The following is a 17537-nucleotide window of genomic DNA, read 5'->3' as shown; positions in this document are numbered from 1 at the left end:
AGACATGAAAAAGTCTCCTTCACTTCTCAGTTTGGGGCTGCTTGATCACATCTCTTTTTAAAAATATTAATATTTTATATTAATGATTGATTAGCTCACTGAGTACTGTTCCGAAACTGCTGCTTAAATCTAATCCAAAGAATAAAAAAAACATTTCCAAAATTTATATTTCACAAAGGAAACTGCTGAATGTTTAAGCTCCGGGTTATGTTTTACTCATACCTTAGTTCAAAATCCATTTTCCAAACACCAGCACAGTCAGAATCAGTTTAGCACTCCATGGATTTATTAGTGTGGTCAAACTTAAATCCTTTTGAATTCATCATGTGCCATCAAATCCACCTGCTTTAGATCTTATTTTGGAACCAGTTGATACTAAAAATGTCACTACTTGCTAGATATTTCCAGTAAATCTGTTAAAGAAATTTTTTTACAAAGAGTCAAAGTGACCGAGTAGGACTTGTTGTCATCACATTGTGTAAGTCAGCATCCAAAGACAGTCAATTTGATGGGTAACCCATCAATTTCCAAGACTATATGTCCTGTTAAAACTACATTCTTCTCCAAACTGTGGTGGTTTAAAACCATCTCACTCTAGCAGTAAATCTTTGAGATGAGATGTGCTCAGACACTCCTACACAAAGGCTCGGCATGAGATGCAGTCTGGGATCTGCGCCAGTCTCACCCTGTGGTTCACCTTGGTGAGATCTCTGTTAGCTGTTTGTGATCGAGCGCGCAGTGGCGCTCTGTGGTGTCACATCTGTTACATCCATTTTTGCTAGATTAACTCCTCTTCAGTATGCAGTATACATAAAATCGAAGTGGAAGACAGTATCACAACTTTCTTGAAACAGAACGGAGATCAAGCATCTCTCACAATCATCCCAAAACAGCAGACTATTTAACCCTCAGTGTGGCCTACTTTTTATTGCATACCACACTGGGCCTTTATTCTTGAGATTTTATGCTTCTCAAACTGACAGTGAATGACTGTATGCATGTCATTTTCAATTCAGTTCAATTTAATTTCAATTCATTTTTTAAAGATGGCACCAAATCACAACAACAGTTGCCTCAAGGTGCTTTTTGTCATGTAAAGGAGATGGTTTAGGCATGAAATTATTAAAATAACCAACTCTAGGGACAGCTGTTGAACGGAGCGGGAATCCATCCATTTTCTTCCACAGGTCCAGTCGAGGGTCATGGTTGGGATATAACCTATCCCAGTTGTTGAGGGCAAGAGGCAAGGTTGCACACTGATGCCCCATTTAACGTCACTGTTTTAAAATTGATTTATTTTTAACATGCATGTCTTTGGACTATGGGTGGAAGCTGGAGTACTTGGGAGAACACGCAAACTCCAGAGTAAAAAGCTCCCACCAGCTGGTGGATTCAAACCCAAGACCTTCCTGCACTGACACGATGCTGCTAGACTCTGGAATCTGGAATCTAAACCATTTTATAAAAATATCTGGCTCCAACTGCATTGATTTGTTTCCAGTATTTTACTTTAAAAACATAAAAAAAATCATGGTAACTACAAACAAAGGTCTTAGATCACCTTGATGGCCCGGAACGTTTTAGAAAATGCATGTAATGGCCCCATTGGCAGCCTTTCATGTAGAAAGAGTTATGGCTTTAATCTGCAATAATCCCAATAAAGCTGGAGCTCATGCATGAAAATCCAGGCTCAGCATAATCATTCACGACTCAGGCCGCTTCAACCACTTCAGAAGGAGAGAGACACAGGGACCAGGAAACGACGTAAATCAACTCTAGCATGCAAAGCTGACCGTTGTCTTCACATGTACTGTTAGGTGGCAGTTTCACTCGCTTGAAAGAAACAGAAATACATTTTCTGACAGTGATAGATGAGAAAGCGGATGCTATTCTCAAAGCAACCTGTTAGCACAAGGAGAGGAATCAGCAGCCTGCCCCTTTTGGAAAGAGATTTTTACACCTCGTGAATGAACTAAATCAATCCAACATGTTAGATGAAGTAATGAGGTGAGAAGGCCTAATTTTCTCCACTTTCTCCCAACTGTTTTTTTTAAGAATTTATTTTTTAATTAAGGCTTGATATGAGTAGGGTTGTCTTGAGTCAACAACCAAACCCCTCCGACACACTTACCACTGGTGTTTAAATAAGAGCATTAGTGATGTAAACACCATCCTACCTCCATCTGGTTCACTGTGTTTGGGAGGCAGGCTGTATAGGGAAAATATAAGATGCTACTGGTAAAAAATTTTCCTTTAAAGGCAGCAAATTAGACAGTGAGAAAGTAATGCATTTAGTGCATCCATCTCTTGATGGACTACTTTCATTTACATCTTTCGAGAACACTGTTAAATGGGGCAAAGGCTAAGTATTAAGATAATCTAAGCTATAGTAGACACTGTGGTCTTTTTTATTATTTCAGAGGGCGTTACAGGAGGTAATCTGTTCTGCTAATACCACTGCTGAAAACAAATAAAAGCCAAGGCACGTGGGAAAGCTTTAAATCTCTGATATTGCATTTGTTATACATCAAAACCTTTTTTCATTGTGCATTCATTTCCCTTGGACTAATCATGACTAAACAAATTTCATGCACTTATACAGTAATATGTAAAAGTCTTTGACCAACCCACATCTGTAACTTGGCTAGATGGATAGATGGAAATACAGTATAGTAGGAAAGAGCAGAGTTTGTACAATTCTAATGAGCATGAAAATCAATATTTGGTGTGACTCTTAGTCTTCAGCACAGACTGAACTCTCTTATGCAAACATTTCTTTTAAGGAGTCTTCAGGAATAGTTCTCCAGGCATCTTGAATGACATTCAAAACTCCTCTTTGGTTGTTGGCTGCTATTTGTTCCATTCTTTCTAAAAATGATAATGTTGGACTCCGGGTTCTGGGGAGGCCAATCCATGAAGGAGAGTAATCCATTGTGTGTTTTTCTATCCAGGTATGCTTTTACTGTATCTGCAGTGTTTTTTTGGGGGGATCATCATGCTCACAAATGAAGCTGCTGCCAATCAAACGCTTTCCAGAGGGTAATGCATAGCAGATCAAACTCTGGTGGTACATTCAGAATTCCAGCAGTTTTAACAAGACCTCCAGCATCACTGGTTGAAATGCAGCCCAAGACCTGCCTGTAGACACTCACTGTTGTACCTCTATCCTGACCTCCTCCATACATATTGATAACAACTGCTCAAGCCAACTGAACCGAAAATTAAAATTTTGGATTAATCATTCCAGAAGACCTGTTGCCCCTGGCTTTCAGTTTGGTTATTGTATAATTTTGCACACAACGGCCTTTTCTTCATGTTTCCCTTACTTAAGAGTAGCTTCTTGACAGCCACCCTTCCACTGAGACTATTTCTGATGGACAGTAGATGCAAAGGCCTAAGGGCCAGATTCATCTCTTAGGTCTTGCGTCAGATCTTTGCTAGATTTGTTTTCCTATTTCTTAAGGTATTGACTTTCAGATACTGTTCATCAGCTGCTGATAATTTTTATACCTAAGACTTCTTTTGTCCTTCACTTGTCCAGTGTCCTAATTTTTTAAGAACACACTGCACACAATGCCGAGACACACCAAGTTTTAGCTCTTTGGGAATCACCTTGTGGGCAAGGTACAAGGAGTTAGACAAAAAACACGAGAAAAAATCCAATGTCTAAAGAAAAACATCTGCACAGTACTGTTATATATTGTATAGATGCAAACCTGAAGTCAGTGTCTTGTAAAGAAAAGGTTGCCTTCAATTATAGTCAATTATAACTGTGATTCCAGCATAAAAAAGGGGTCATAGCAAGACGCACATAATCATGTCGATGGGCGCTCACAGAGACCTACATGAGTTATAATTTAGTGTTCATCCGCGAAAACAAAGCATGTTTTTGTTTCAGACTGACAAGGGCAACTCACATGATTACTATTAGAGCAAAAGGCAAAGCTCCAGAGACTAAGCTCAGAAAGGAGTGTAATTTGACAATCATTACACCGAATAAACCATTATATCCATGATATTCTACAAACACAAATGAGCATACAGCGCTCAGTCTCTATAATATTAAGGCATCTCTTTGAAAACAACAACAACACAACTTACAAGGTAGAAACAAATTTACTAACTGTGATTGTCACTGAAAATGTCCTAAAGAGGTCTGAATGTGGTGAACATATATATATAAACATTTAATCTGTGCGTGATAAAGTATGGCAGAAAGTAGATGGTAATACTTAAGGTAATCAGTACTAATATGGTTTTAAAAACAACAGAAGCATGCCTAACACTGCTTTTGCACTGATTCAAAAACTGCATGTACTCTGCTTCAAGTCGTGGAAGGCTAAAAGTATGAAATCTGCTCCAGGGCTGAGTTTAGTGGCAAAAACAACACACTTACTAAAACTCTTCCTCATCTCTTAAATCTCTCTCTTTGATTTCAGTGAGCATAAAAATGGGTGTGATGTGGTTTTATCTCTGAAAACAGAAAAGATCTGATCATTATCTAACCACTGCGGCTGGCCGGCTGCACTCAAGAGAAGTAAGTATATAAAGGGTCTTTTGTATTCAGGATTTTTTTTTTCTTCTGTCGTTACCACTAGCAGAGCGAGAATCTGCGAGAGTTAATGTTCATCTTGGTGACTCCGATAAGTCTCAGCGGGGCAGAGAGGCCGAGGCCCGGGGTGACCGGGCATTCACACAACAGGTCCGACAGCTCATCTCGTTCCTCGAGGCCAAAGGTGGCGTCGTTGAGCATTCGGCGATGCAGATGGCACGTCTGTTCAATCTTCAGCTTGTTGATGTCACTCCGAAGCCGCATGAGCTGCCTCGCCAGCTGCTGGTCCTGCAAGCGCATATCCGTCTGCGAAAGAGAAGACAAAGGTGTCGGGATGCAAGATGAATTTGTTCATTTTATACGAAGCCGAATGGACACGTCAAAGTGTCATTTTCTAAAAGATCGAAAGCTAAAACGAATCTATTCTAAGCTTAATTGTTCTTTTCATTTATGGAGGACTCAATCACACCAACATACTGTGTATAGTCCACCTGTGGAGCTTGACCAGAGGTGCTTCTGTGAGGTCCTTTTTTGTCAAAAGAAGACTCACGGTGGGATACCGTGGTGCTCTTCTTTGTTTGTGTCCAAACATCTACACAAAGATGACAATCATCTTTCTTGTTTGTAGCCACGTACTGTGAGTCCGCCTTTTATCAGTGCTTCTTTGTGTGCACAGTCCAAGCATACGAGCTATGGCTGAATGTGCAGAGTAATTGAGGAGAGTAAAAATGATTACAGTTGCAGAAATTGCTCGCAACAAATGCCAGATTCTGCTGCCTGGGGTCGCAATCAATCTCACTCACCAATAAGAATGAATGGGATTCTTCTGCCTGGTGATTAAACATCGCGTGCACTGTTAAACTCTAATTAGCTAAGAAGCGCAAACTTTTCTACTTGAACTTTGAGTGTGGAACAATGCCTCCTAAATTACGCAACCAAAAGAAAAATATAAGGAAAAATAAATCAATTGCAGTCATAATCATACAATTGAATTAATCCAAGTATAGTATAAGACTCTATCCTAACTCTGTACTGTACTAATTACAGGACAACAGAAAGCTGTAGGTACAAGGGAACAAGAACTATTCCCCCTTTATATGTAATCACCTGCCATGGTCAGGTGATTACTGTTTCAGTATTTAATGACAGCCGAAGCAGACACAATATCTGAAGTTGATTCAGTGTGTTCTATTTGTATTTTATAGCTTTTGATTGCAACATGACGTCTGAAGAAATGTCAGGCCAAGTCAGGGCTGCGTGATCGCAGAATTATTTCAATGGTAGAGGTCTATAATCAAGACACAACTTCATAAATGGAAATACAGAGGGTTTGCAATAAGGTGCAACAAGAAGGTCAGATTAGACTTTGCTCATGGCGTAAAGCAGACTACAGCAGACTATAGATGGAGGCACTGCTATGGCATGGTTCATGGGCATGGTCCATTCATGCCCATATTGCTAATGTGACTACTGATAGAAGAAGCAGAATGCATTGTGAAGTGTACAGGGCTACACTCTCTGCTCAGATTAAGCCAAATGCTTCAGAACTGATCAGACAGCACTTCACAGTGCAACCAGATAATGACCCAAGGCAAACTGCTGAAGCAACCATTAGTTTCTCAAGAGAAAGAAATGAGATTGTTCAATGGCCAAGTCAACCACCTGATCTCACAAATAAGCAGCGACTGAAGGTGGGTTCAGAATGGGGCTGACAGAGCACCTCATTGAGAGGAAACAAAGTGTGTGGTGATGTCAATGGGTTCTAGATTTCAGGCAATTACTGACTGCGAAGGATTTTCAACTAAGTAGCCAAGTATTGTCCAAATATTTTGACCCTGTAAAATTAGAGAACTGTGTATAAACAGGTAAACAATTAATGCAATACTTTTCTTAAACCCCTTGACTTCAAACTGAAAGTCTGCAGTTCATTCACTCCATTTCCTGTCTGTATTAGTATAAGCAGCCTGAACTTATCAAAAGACCCATGTGTTCCTGTTTTGATCACGTGGAGCCAATATTAAATCCCTCATTACAGCCATGTTCCCTGTTTCCTTAATTCCTTTTATGAAGTGTTAGTACAAAAACATGCTGCAAGCTGATTACACTGTAACCCAAAACATTTCTGAAAATCTATGAGAAATTAGAACAAAATAAAGATTAGATGGTGGTGATAATTTAGACAGTGCCTCACCAGTTCTCTTCTGAGCCAGGTTAGAGCTTCATCAATGTTTTCAAATCCCTTGAGTCCACCTGATGGCAACTTGGGCTGACTCACATCTGGGTCCACTGAAGTCTCCTTGTGCCTAACTACTTTCCCTTTAGGCTCAACTGTGATTGGTTCTTTCCCAGTTTCTGAGTCTCTGAAGCGATCTGCCTCAAGCCGGGCTTGCCACTCCAGGTAGGAGGGTCTCCTGGTCTCCAGTCTTAGTTTCTCTGTTAAGGCCTTCAAAGTCATCAGATGGTCATCTGTAGGCAAATCTACACCTTCCCCACAGTCTGCCTTGTCCTGGACATTTGTCCTGTTAACCACGATCTGTGGAGCTGAGTGCGAATTCATTTTTAACCTGTTAAATACAAAAACAAACAAACAAAAAAGCTATCTGGCCTCTTTCGTCGCTATAAATCACATCAGGCTTCCATTCTGTCTGTCCAGCATTCACTTTTCTGCCCTTTATACTCTTCAGGAGACCCAGTCTTCAGTCTTTAGTGGAATCAGATGCTTCAAATGCAGAATATCTCTAGATCTGTAGAAGAAAAAAGACACAGGTTATGTCTCAGAGTGACGCTGAAAAACTAGTTCATGCATTTATTACTTCCAGGCTGGACTACTGCAATTCATTATTATCAGGGTGTCCAAAAAACTCACTGAAAAGCCTTCAGTTAATCCAAAATGCTGCAGCAAGAGTCTTGACAGGGACTAGAAAGAGAGAGCATATTTCTCCTGTTTTGGCTTCCCTTCATTGGCTTCCTGTTAAATCCAGAATTGAATTCAAAATCCTGCTCCTCACATACAAGGTCTTAAATAATCAGGCCCCATCTTATCTTAATGACCTTGTGGTACCATATCACCCTATTAGAGCACTTCGCTCTCGCTCTGCAGGCCTACTTGTTGTTCCTAGAGTATTTAAAAGTAGAATGGGAGGGAGAGCCTTCGGTTTTCAGGCCCCTCTTCTGTGGAACCAGCTTCCAGTTTGGATTCGGGAGACAGACACTATCTCTACTTTTAAGATTAGGCTTAAAACTTTCCTTTTTGCTAAAGCATATAGTTAGGGCTGGACCAGGTGACCCTGAATCCTCCCTTAGTTATGCTGCAATAGATGTAGGCTGCCGGGGGATTCCCATGATGCATTGAGTTTTTCCTTTCCAGTCACCTTTCTCGCTCTCTATGTATTAACAGACCTCTCTGTGTTGAATCATATCTGTTATTAACCTCTGTCTCTCTTCCACAGCATGTCTTTTATCCTGTCTTCCTTCTCTCACCCCAACCGGTCGCAGCAGATGGCCGCCCCTCCCTGAGCCTGGTTCTGCCGGAGGTTTCTTCCTGTTAAAAGGGAGTTTTTCCTTCCCACTGTCGCCAAAGTGCTTGCTCATAGGGGGTCATATGATTGTTGGGTTTTTCTCTGTATCTATGAAGCGCCTTGAGGCGACTTTTGTTGTGATTTGGCGCTATATAAATAAAATTGAATTGAATTGAATTGAATTGAAACATTTGCTGAGAATAACAAAGGACAAACCTAATGTGCCAACATAGAGAAAAAAAAAACTGCACCTCAGTTTGGGCCCCCAATGAGATTACACTCTAGAAAGACCTTCATTGTATTTCTATAAACTGATCTGGATGAAGCATGTGGCCTCTCTAATATCAGAAATTAGGGGACGGCACACAGAGGGGGATAAAACACCTCCTGGATTTTCATTTAACAGAAACAAACTGTTTCCATAGCAACAACAGAGGTGCTATAAATGAATCAGCAATTTCTGACCTCCTGTCCACGAGGCTTATTGCCTCAATGAACCCAAAGCCACACTGAATGTGAATGTGCTTTTTTTTAAAAATTAAAAAAATAAAATAAAAACCTTCTCAGGACCTGTTGAGTTGGAATGCAAGACCAGTTACAATTGGGGCAGCAATAGCAAAAGCACTCTTACTGCTCAGTGTCTTCCTACTGAGTCCATAAGATCGCAATAAGTGGTTGGGGTGTGCTGTTATTCTATAATAGCAGCAGTGAAGTCCCTGCCCCTGGATCTAATGATACAGCCGGCTTGGCTGCTTTGCAATGGAAAATAGACTGTGATGAGTAGCTGACTTTTTAGTAGCCTGGGAATGGATGCTGTCTTCGTTATCTGCATGAATCAGTGCATTGCTGCAGACCGCACTGTGTAGAGAGAGCATTAAAGCTGGAGGCAGGCATTTTTAACTTTGTAAGGACCGTTCGTGTACAGTGAGGAACTGGTTAGATCGTGAATAGGGACTGCTTATCCAGAACACTTAGAAAGGATGTGGAAAAGTGTGTCTGTGTCACATAATGAGCTGTGATCACAATTATAAAGAAATAGAGGAGTTTTTGTTGTTGTTTTTTTTAAACCCCACAAACCCCTCTTTACTGGCTGGTCTGGTGAAGCCAGTCACTTTTTTTGAATAGGCCAGCAGGAACTCTGCCTCTCTAGGAAGCCAAGTTTTACATCCTGAATATCAAATTCACCCAGGGCATTTAAAAACACTGTCAAATGTTAGATGTCAGGGAGGGGGTGGCAGAGGGGGAAGTCCAGCTGTCACTATCCAAATGTCCTAAGTGAATCAGCACACATCACCCATACATTCCTCTGGTTTAAACTCCGGTTGCCACACTAATAAAATATATTTTGTGGTGTTGGGACTTCTATGAGATGCCAAAACCTGGTCTGGCTGAGCAGCTTAGGAAGTCTGGCTCTCCTATCTGGAACATGAGGTCATGTCTACATAAGAAACACAACCACAGAGTAACTAAATGAAGCTTTAGCGTATAGTCCTCCAATCTATAATATAACCTGACCCTGGGAGGGATTTCAATTTCATCTTTGATACTGAGCATAACCGAAAGAAATTATCTCCAGGTTCGTGTTAGTAGTGTAAACACTGCTGCAGCGTATTGATTTTTTCCCCCGTGTTGTGGCAACAGAAGCCCAATAAAGCAGTCTGTAGTTCAAAGTGAACCAATCTTTGCATTAATAAACAATTATGAAAATAACCCCCAACCCTAAAGTAGACATCGAAGCTCTACAGTTCTGACTGTATTCAGAAAAGAAGCGATTAACTTGATCATAACGCACAATGGAAGTGACAAAGACACTCTTGAGAGTTACAACATTTGAAATATATAGATCCATATAACAGTAATAGTAATAATAAAGGTAAAACAGGACTTGTTATTATAGAACTTGAAGTCGTATCTGAAATGGAGAGAACCATTATGATTTTAAGTGCCATTTAGTTCTGACAGTGAAAGCGGGCATGTAATAAAAAGTGTTTTTTAAATTAATTATTATTTTTTATTTATGAGAAAATAACATACTGATAGTTCTCACAGCATAAAAGAAACAATTGTGGTTACTATTGCGCTTACCGGGGAACAAACACCATCTGTAAAGATAAAATTTTGCAAAGCACCTTTTTTTTCCTTCTAAATCCCCTGGAACATCTTGCACGATGATTTATTTTGCATGTGATTCATTTCAGCCTATTCCTGATTTTCTGGCAGCGTGCTACAAGGTGATACCCTGAGGGGGGGATCACCTGAAAACTCGGCTACGCACGTAGACTACGACTTCGTTTACCTTTCAGGAACCACCCAGCAGCGGTCCAACTTACCACGCTGAATCCTGGCACATCGGCGCAGACCATCACCGCCAGTCTCTCTCTCCCTGATAAGATCCCCTCTATGGCTCTGCGATGCACTTATTTTTGAGCAGGGAGCTACCGGAGGAGGGGCGGGAAGGTTGCGTCAGGTTGTGGTTGCTTGGAGACGTCCAAGGAATCCGACTTCCCGCTAGATGAATATTACTGCAAGTGCGCCACAGTCTGATGACCAGGAGACAGCGTCACTATTGTACAAACCTTTAATTCATTCAACAATTTTAAACATTAGACGAAATGTAACTGGTTACATGTTTCATATTAAATAAGCTTCACAGAATAAATACAAAGAGTTTCACAAGTAAATAATAGGTATCAACTTTAGACTGAGGGCGGTGACAGCTTTGTGTCACATTTAAAAAGTGCTGTCTGAATGTAGCTCGAGTGTAATAACAAATGATTATTAAAATAAGAGCATTTTGTGTCTTAATTTCATTTCAATAAAGCCATCAGATTGCTTACTACAGGGCTGATTGCCTTTTTGAAAGTAAAGCGCTCCCATCACAAGACATTTAGTGCAGAAAGGAAAAGAGAGAAGGATCTGGCAACATTAGGCTGATATTACATTTTCTGGTGCAGGGCATGGACTAAGCTGGTATTGGTGGGTTTAATACAGATCATTATTTACACAATCTTGTAGATTAGTGAACATAATGTAAAAAACAAAAAAACAACCAATTAAACAAAAGTGGTAATGAAAACTGCTGTGGCTCTAGGGTTAGATGGAGGCTGGTGATTTGCTGTGGCAACCCCTAAATGGGTTGGGCGAAAGGAAGACCTGGGACTTACATGTGCTTAGAGTGCTGGTAAGATTACATATAAAATTGATAACTCGTTTATCATACAGTAACAGTCAGATGTTGTACAGCCGATCTACACATGGTGTGATTGTCTTGTCATTTAGGGGGTACATTTTTATGTCAAAATATCTGCAAAAGAATTAAAGGAGTGGGAAACATATTTTGGCACCACTGGAGAACACATCCATTATGGCCTTCAAGTGGATTTTAATTCAAGTGATCTGAAATGGAGAGACTCCTGCATCTCCACTGGTATTGTTTAAAAATAAATCTAGATGATGACTGAAAAAACTGGCCAATGACAGATCTAGTGGTTTATTTAAAACTAAATCAAATCTGTGTAGAAAGTGATGATACAATGCCTTGAGCAGAGGGCATTCACCTGATACAGTAGAGTTTAAATCCAGTGTGAAGCCATCTGGTAGGAGGTGTTTTAAACAGAGAAGGGGAACTGTAGGAAGGCTGCTATTATGTACCATGCATTGTAATTTCTTCCTCCCTACTGCAGCCCTTTCAGATTATGGGAAAATCTATGATTACAAACTATCTGACAAAGACAAAAAATATCCCAAACTATGGGATATTTTTAGTCAGAAAAGCTACTCTTTAATTTTCTCAAGTGCTACAAATAAAAATCACTGTTATGAGAGTTAAGCTGGTTTTAAAGGAACGTCTAAGAAAAACAATGTAACAAACATACAAATTGCACATTAACCCATAGATCCTTTTTCTTAACCGCTTGTCCACCTTAGGGGTGTTTTGAGGGGCTGATCCAACTGGACAGAGGCAGTTAAAAAGGACTGATGGATGAAACAATCAGTTTCTGCAAGTTTCTTCTTTTTTTGATGATGTTCTCATATTTTTAATACTGGGTTGTTCTTATATTTCATAAATAACCTCTCAGAGTTGATGGTTTGCCATCAAAGACCCAGACTACTTTCAATCTAAATCAATTTCATAATGTGAGTTCCTCAATCTCGTCTTCGAAGGAGGTGATGGCACGGATGGCAGGTCTGCTATCTGCAACATGGAGGGTGTTAAAGGAGGCTGCTGGAGCAGTGGGAGATCCTGAGTTGAAGTTGAGCAGTCCATCCCTTCTTGAACGCACTCCATTGGTTGTTGGAGGACTATTAAGAAGCTCCAGTTTATTGGAGGTATTCGCGCCATCACCAACAGCTGTGGCTTGGGGACCAAACAGCTGGTGCATTAGACTTGACTTCCTGTCCTTTCCCTGAGCTTTTTCTGTCTCCCTCTCCTCTGCCGCACTGATATTAAACACCCCTATTGCTTCTAACGCAGATTCCTTGTCCTCTTTGGGTGGAGGTGGAGGGAAGCCAGAGGAACCACGGAAAGTTGAATGTACAAATGAAGGTGCGTAACCTCCAAATGCCAAGTCATCGCTGGAGATTTGAGACCGGAGCGCTCTCCTCCCTATCCCTGCTGTAACTGCTCCACCCTCTGTGCCTAGTCTCCTCCTTCCACCTTCTTTGCTCCCAGCATGCAAACCATCCGGCTCCTCTGAATTAGTTAGGCTGAAAATCGAAGAGTTATGGTTCCTTTGCTCAGGAGGGCGTGGAGAAGAATGTTCACTGAGACCCTTATTGGACTCAGAAGGACTCGAGGCAAACAAGGAATCCTGTGCCCCCTGTTTCTGACTGTCTATTTCCCGCATCTTTGCCAGCAGCTGCTCTTTTTTGCGCTGCGCTTCTTCTGATGCTTGCTGACAGGCCAGCGCCTCCTGATTCCATCTCTCCACCTCTCCCTGGACATGACCGTGCTTCTTGTAGTTATCATCCCCATTCTGGTTGAACAGGGAACTCCTACACTTTTGTCCCTCTTCATCCTTTTCTTTCTCCGAGCCTGTTGGGATAGCGTTCTTCAGATTAAAGTACAAACAATGCTGCTTTGACATGCTTTTTATAAGTGAAGTATATGCTCTACAACTACTCTTAACTAATCTTTGGCTTACCGTTTCTTAAAAGCTTTGCCTTAACTTCAAGCGCTTTCTGTTCCTGATCAAGGTACTTTTTGGCCTCTTTCTCTTCCTTCGCCAACTCCTTCTCCTCATGTCTTTCTCTACTCTTTTGTTCCCAGTTTGGTCCCCTGTCTTCTGCCTCTGCTTGATTGACCGCTCTGTTAAGCTCCTGATAGCAGAAATTTGAAAAGTGATGAATGACAACAATTAGTGGTAAAAGATGTGGACAAAGTAAGTACAAGGAAAGAGTAGACACAACACCTTAAGTGATAAATATTCATCAGGTGGATGTTCCCTGTACTCGCTGGCATCTGTGATAGCAGGGGGAGGTGTGGGAAAATCCAGACTCAGCATCCTGCCTTCAGTCTGTATCGCCTTAGAGCTGCTCCTGCTGGGAACTATGTGTGGGAAAAGTATAAAATCACTTTTACTCAACATATTTCTGACCATCCCATTACACAAAGCACCATCATTAGTTATAAGCAATCCTGATTGCTTTTTAGCCACCATGCATATTTATTAGTATGGATTCAGACACAGCCAATGAAGTTACAGCAACATGTATCAAATATCAATGTGGGGAAAAAATCCAGGCTTTCCAAAGGATTCTATCCAACACAAAAAGTGAATTTTGTGACTCATGATACCATCCGACATCCACTTTTTGATATAAAGTCAAATGAACTACACAAAAAGCCTCAGCAAGTTAATTGTTACCTTTGTGCTTTGTGTCACTTTCAGTCTCCTTTTTTTGTGAGGGTTTCACCATGCGATTGGCATAAATATTCTTCGCATCGAGTTCTCTCTCCTTTTCCTGAACATTTTAAGAAGAAATAAAAAAACCAACAAAAAATACTGTTTTACACAATGAGCAATCTGCTTTTAATGCACAGTCCTGCTTTCGATGGCAGCGGCTACTTTTTAAGGTTATTTTTTGCACATGTACCTTGAGTTTATTGTTCAGTCGTTCAAGTTCCTCCTGGAGAGCCCTGATCTCTTCCTGGGCACTAAGTGTCTTCTTCTTCTCTGTGACAAGCTGTCTCTGATAACTGCTATTTCTTAGCTCCATGCTACGCTCCACCTCCTTCAAACACAAACACTCATTGAAAGCTGCTGCATTGAAAGGGAACCCATGGTTTAGGATTAAAAACAATAAATGAGAATTACAATTTTGATTGTTCACTGACAAGAGATTGCACATAAATGTGTATCAGTTTGTTATATTGTAAACCAGAAACCCAACATTCAACATGTTCGAGGTTAATCATTCATGCTACAAAGCAGTATGTGGGGCTCTAGAAATCAGGGTTAATAAGACTTAATTTCAGGTCAATAAGTATTTAATCGGAATCCAGAAGATCCAGAAGAAGGTTAGATCTTTTATTCCACTGTCTATTTACCTTAAGCTTACGTTCAGCTTCTTGGGCCCGCAACTTCTCTTCCTCTAGCCTGTGGCTGAGCTCCTCTCTGGCTCCTAAATCCCGCTGCTCGACCAGCTTCTTCAGCCGTGAAATCGTAGCTTGACCCCTCTGAAACCGCTCCTCTGTGTCCCTCAGCTGTCGCTCAGCTTTCCGTTCCCGTTCTTGGGTGCGCCTGAGACGTTCACGCAGCACGTGGATCTCGTTGGAGTGCCGGGATAGGAGCTGGGAGATTTCGCTTTCTGTGTCATCGTACCGCTGCAGGGCTTTCTCTTGACGCACCTGAAGCTGAAGCATGGCAAAGGTTGCATTGCGAGTGGTGAAGAAGAAGGAGAATTGTAATTGATTTTCCTGTAAAAAAGTCTGTTTATCCTGTTTCGTTTTTACTACAAACATGAATAAAAGCAATGAAATTATTTAAGAACACTCTTCCTTCAAAGCATTTAAACCAAATATTGAAACAGGCCTACCTGTCGAAGAATTCGATTTTCTTTCTGCAGTTCGTCCGTGCGCTGCTGCAGCTCAGAAAGAGCATTGCGCAATTCATTGATTTTTAGGAGGCGGGCCGAGAGCATCCGCTTGGTCACCAGGTCCAGGTCTTTAGGCGGTGTGGACTCCTTGCTGTGAGAACGCACCCCCCTTTGATACTGCTGGGTCAGGGGGTGACCACCTGGTCGCTGTGGGCGAGACAAGCCCCGGCGCACCAAACCACCTGCAAAGCAGAGAAAGACATATCATGTAAAATCTAAAAACATGATGACAAAAGCTCCTATGAAAAGATTTTTTTAAGTCAATCAGGCAGTCAAAATGTGCCTTACACTGCCATCATCTAAACAGTCAATTTAATCGTTGAATGAATGAGATTTTAGCCTCATTCATCAGTTTAACTGTTTATCCACTTCCTTCCTTCTTCACATACCTGTCTTGTGGAGAGGGCTGCCAGAGATCCTCTTTGCCCGCACCCCTCTATGTGGGGTGGGTGAAGGAGTCCGGGACCGGGAGTACGGTGAGACAGAGCGCTCTGAACGAGACTCGTTTTCATAATTCTCAGAATAAAATGACCCACCACTTTTGCTTCCCTCTCCTTCTGACATCCGATCCCGATCAGGATCTGAATGCCAAGTTCTGGTTATAGATCTGACATCACCTGAGTCAACTTTTGTATCCTCGCTGTGCATCTTGTCCCAGAAGTTCTGTTTGTGTTCCTGGACGGATGAAGCCCGAGAATCTTTCTTTGTACTACGGCAGGACTGGCGACTTAAATCCCGGTTGTCTTCATATGGGTGAGCTACTTTTTCAGATTCCATGTTGTCACTTAAGACATGCTGGATTTAAAAAACAAGAACAGAGAAACAGAACAGATTATGGAGTGTAGTAAATTTTGTTCTTTAAAATTTAGGTTGTTACCTTTGAACTGAGCTCTACATTTATAATGAGTAATGTTCAATCAAAAAGAATATTCTTAAAGCTAAAAGAAGATAAGCTAACTGGTTTTGTTTAGGTTTTTAGTTTTATGTGTCTTGGTCACCAAGCAACAAGATGTGTGAGGCAGAATTTTCCATGAGACTGAATCCCGTATGATATCAGTGGTCTCTGCAGTAGAAAACTAAACGGTACATTGCCTCCATCTGCCCTGGTGACTTTTTAACGACTGAATGTAGCACAGTGCACAAAGCTTATCAATTAAATAAATAAAAAAAGATAAAAGAAAAGAAAAAGTAGAATTAAAGTGATGTGAATAAGGGTATCCTTTATTCACACCTTTATTAAGAAGATGTGATTTTACATATTCACATAGATTGTATATATAATGTTGTTTTAGAAAATAAAATCTTGCTAAAATGTTGGAAAAAGAATATATTTCTGTGAAGAAAGTCAATATCGAGTAAAATTTAGGGAATTCTCACTCCTATTAAAGTATACTTGCTGACAGGACATTAAGAATCACTAGAAAACATAAGCAAGTAACTGTGAGGGTCACCTTATATATCAAATTCTAGTCGACTTTGTCCTCATGTCTTCATCGCATCTTTTGCCTGAGGAGGAACCTGGAGGAAATAGCAGCCTATCATTGGCATTTCCTCTAGATTCCTGGTCATTCTAATAAAATCTAGTCTCAATATTAAGTGAAGACAAAGGATGCCCTGGCTTACAGCAGCGGCACTGCCCTGCACTTTGTGGGTCCCACTGACGGGATTAAAGTAAAGCGTGTGCTGTTCCAGGTACTCTGTTGTTGACAGATTGCCTGTCAAATAAAAAAAAACAAAATGTATCACCTGGACTTTATCACATAACTCACCGAACCCTCTGTTGGTTTATGTATCTTGCACATTTCAATTATGTGCAAGCAAAATGCAAACGAAACTTTAAAAAGCTCTTCGACGACATAATATCAGTGTCACTGTAAAGCTAACGGTGCCGCTAGGTGAATAACAGCTAACAACAGCCACTTAATATTAGCATAGCAACACAAAATCACCACCATCATCAACAGGTGGAGTGTGCTGTAGCGTTCGGTGTCTTTCAGCACTAAACTGTCTTTTTTTTCTAACTTACAAATGTATGTTAATGTTGCTCAGTTTCCGCCTGAAAGTGCAACACTTACCCGTTTCTTGTTTTGATTGGATCGACCACGGCAAGCTAAACAGCTATTAGCAAGCTAGCTTGAACTTTAGCTAACCTAGCTGCCGTTAGATATAAAATAAAGACTATGGGTCGTACACCCGTTTTTGAAATAAACTGTCATGGCTGTCGCTTTATCAATAACAAGAGAAAAAAAGCAAGTCGTCGGCTAAAAGTAGTCCTTCTCTTTAGTGCCATAGAATTTCTAATAGCATTTTTTCCAATCCACGCCTAGATGTTTGCTTCAGAGTAGCTGCTGACGCCGTACCATGGCAAC

At 40.9% G+C, this 17537-nt stretch overlaps 2 protein-coding genes across 5 annotated transcripts; both read right to left on the bottom strand.

Moving 5' to 3' along the window:
* Positions 1 to 2981: 2981 nt before the first annotated feature.
* fam167ab (family with sequence similarity 167 member Ab) lies at positions 2982 to 10479 on the bottom strand. 2 transcript variants are annotated; one of them, XM_006797170.3, is made up of 3 exons: positions 10401 to 10479; positions 6744 to 7296; positions 2982 to 4858 (listed from the first exon to the last, which is right to left on the bottom strand). In XM_006797170.3, the coding sequence occupies exons 2-3, from the start codon at positions 7107 to 7109 to the stop codon at positions 4595 to 4597; spliced, it is 630 nt and encodes a 209-aa protein (XP_006797233.1). In that variant the 5' UTR covers positions 7110 to 7296; positions 10401 to 10479; the 3' UTR covers positions 2982 to 4594. The 2 variants fall into 2 exon arrangements, with proteins under 2 accessions (XP_006797233.1, XP_087708215.1); XM_087852089.1 differs by lacking the exon at positions 10401 to 10479 and having other exon boundaries at positions 6744 to 7353.
* Positions 10480 to 10630: 151 nt separating this feature from the next.
* lca5 (lebercilin LCA5) lies at positions 10631 to 17537 on the bottom strand. 3 transcript variants are annotated; one of them, XM_035910444.2, is made up of 11 exons: positions 17244 to 17537; positions 16792 to 16883; positions 16620 to 16686; positions 15558 to 15963; positions 15109 to 15350; positions 14621 to 14926; positions 14167 to 14304; positions 13938 to 14034; positions 13482 to 13618; positions 13215 to 13389; positions 10631 to 13105 (listed from the first exon to the last, which is right to left on the bottom strand). In XM_035910444.2, the coding sequence occupies exons 4-11, from the start codon at positions 15943 to 15945 to the stop codon at positions 12201 to 12203; spliced, it is 2388 nt and encodes a 795-aa protein (XP_035766337.2). In that variant the 5' UTR covers positions 15946 to 15963; positions 16620 to 16686; positions 16792 to 16883; positions 17244 to 17537; the 3' UTR covers positions 10631 to 12200. The 3 variants fall into 3 exon arrangements, with proteins under 3 accessions (XP_035766337.2, XP_035766338.2, XP_006797234.2); XM_035910445.2 differs by lacking the exon at positions 16792 to 16883; XM_006797171.2 differs by lacking the exons at positions 16620 to 16686; positions 16792 to 16883.

Source organism: Neolamprologus brichardi, chromosome 15 (genome assembly GCF_056152115.1).
Source record: "Neolamprologus brichardi isolate AB-2024 chromosome 15, ASM5615211v1, whole genome shotgun sequence".
Classification (NCBI taxonomy): Eukaryota; Metazoa; Chordata; class Actinopteri; order Cichliformes; family Cichlidae; genus Neolamprologus; species Neolamprologus brichardi.
Note: the sequence above shows the minus strand (reverse complement) of the source record. Positions and strands in the feature narration are given on the sequence as shown.

Bases quoted from the DNA above. Each gene is read 5' to 3' on its own strand.
- fam167ab (XM_006797170.3), bottom strand. From the start codon at position 7,109: ATGAATTCGCACTCAGCTCCACAGATCGTGGTTAACAGGACAAATGTC. The intron at 4,859-6,743 runs GTGAGGCACTGT...TCTCTTTCGCAG, and splicing joins CCTGGCTCAGAAGAGAACTG to ACGGATATGCGCTTGCAGGA.
- lca5 (XM_035910444.2), bottom strand. From the start codon at position 15,945: ATGGAATCTGAAAAAGTAGCTCACCCATATGAAGACAACCGGGATTTA. The intron at 14,927-15,108 runs GTAGGCCTGTTT...GCCATGCTTCAG, and splicing joins AAAATCGAATTCTTCGACAG to CTTCAGGTGCGTCAAGAGAA. The intron at 13,106-13,214 runs GTAAGCCAAAGA...CTATCCCAACAG, and splicing joins GGCAAAGCTTTTAAGAAACG to GCTCGGAGAAAGAAAAGGAT.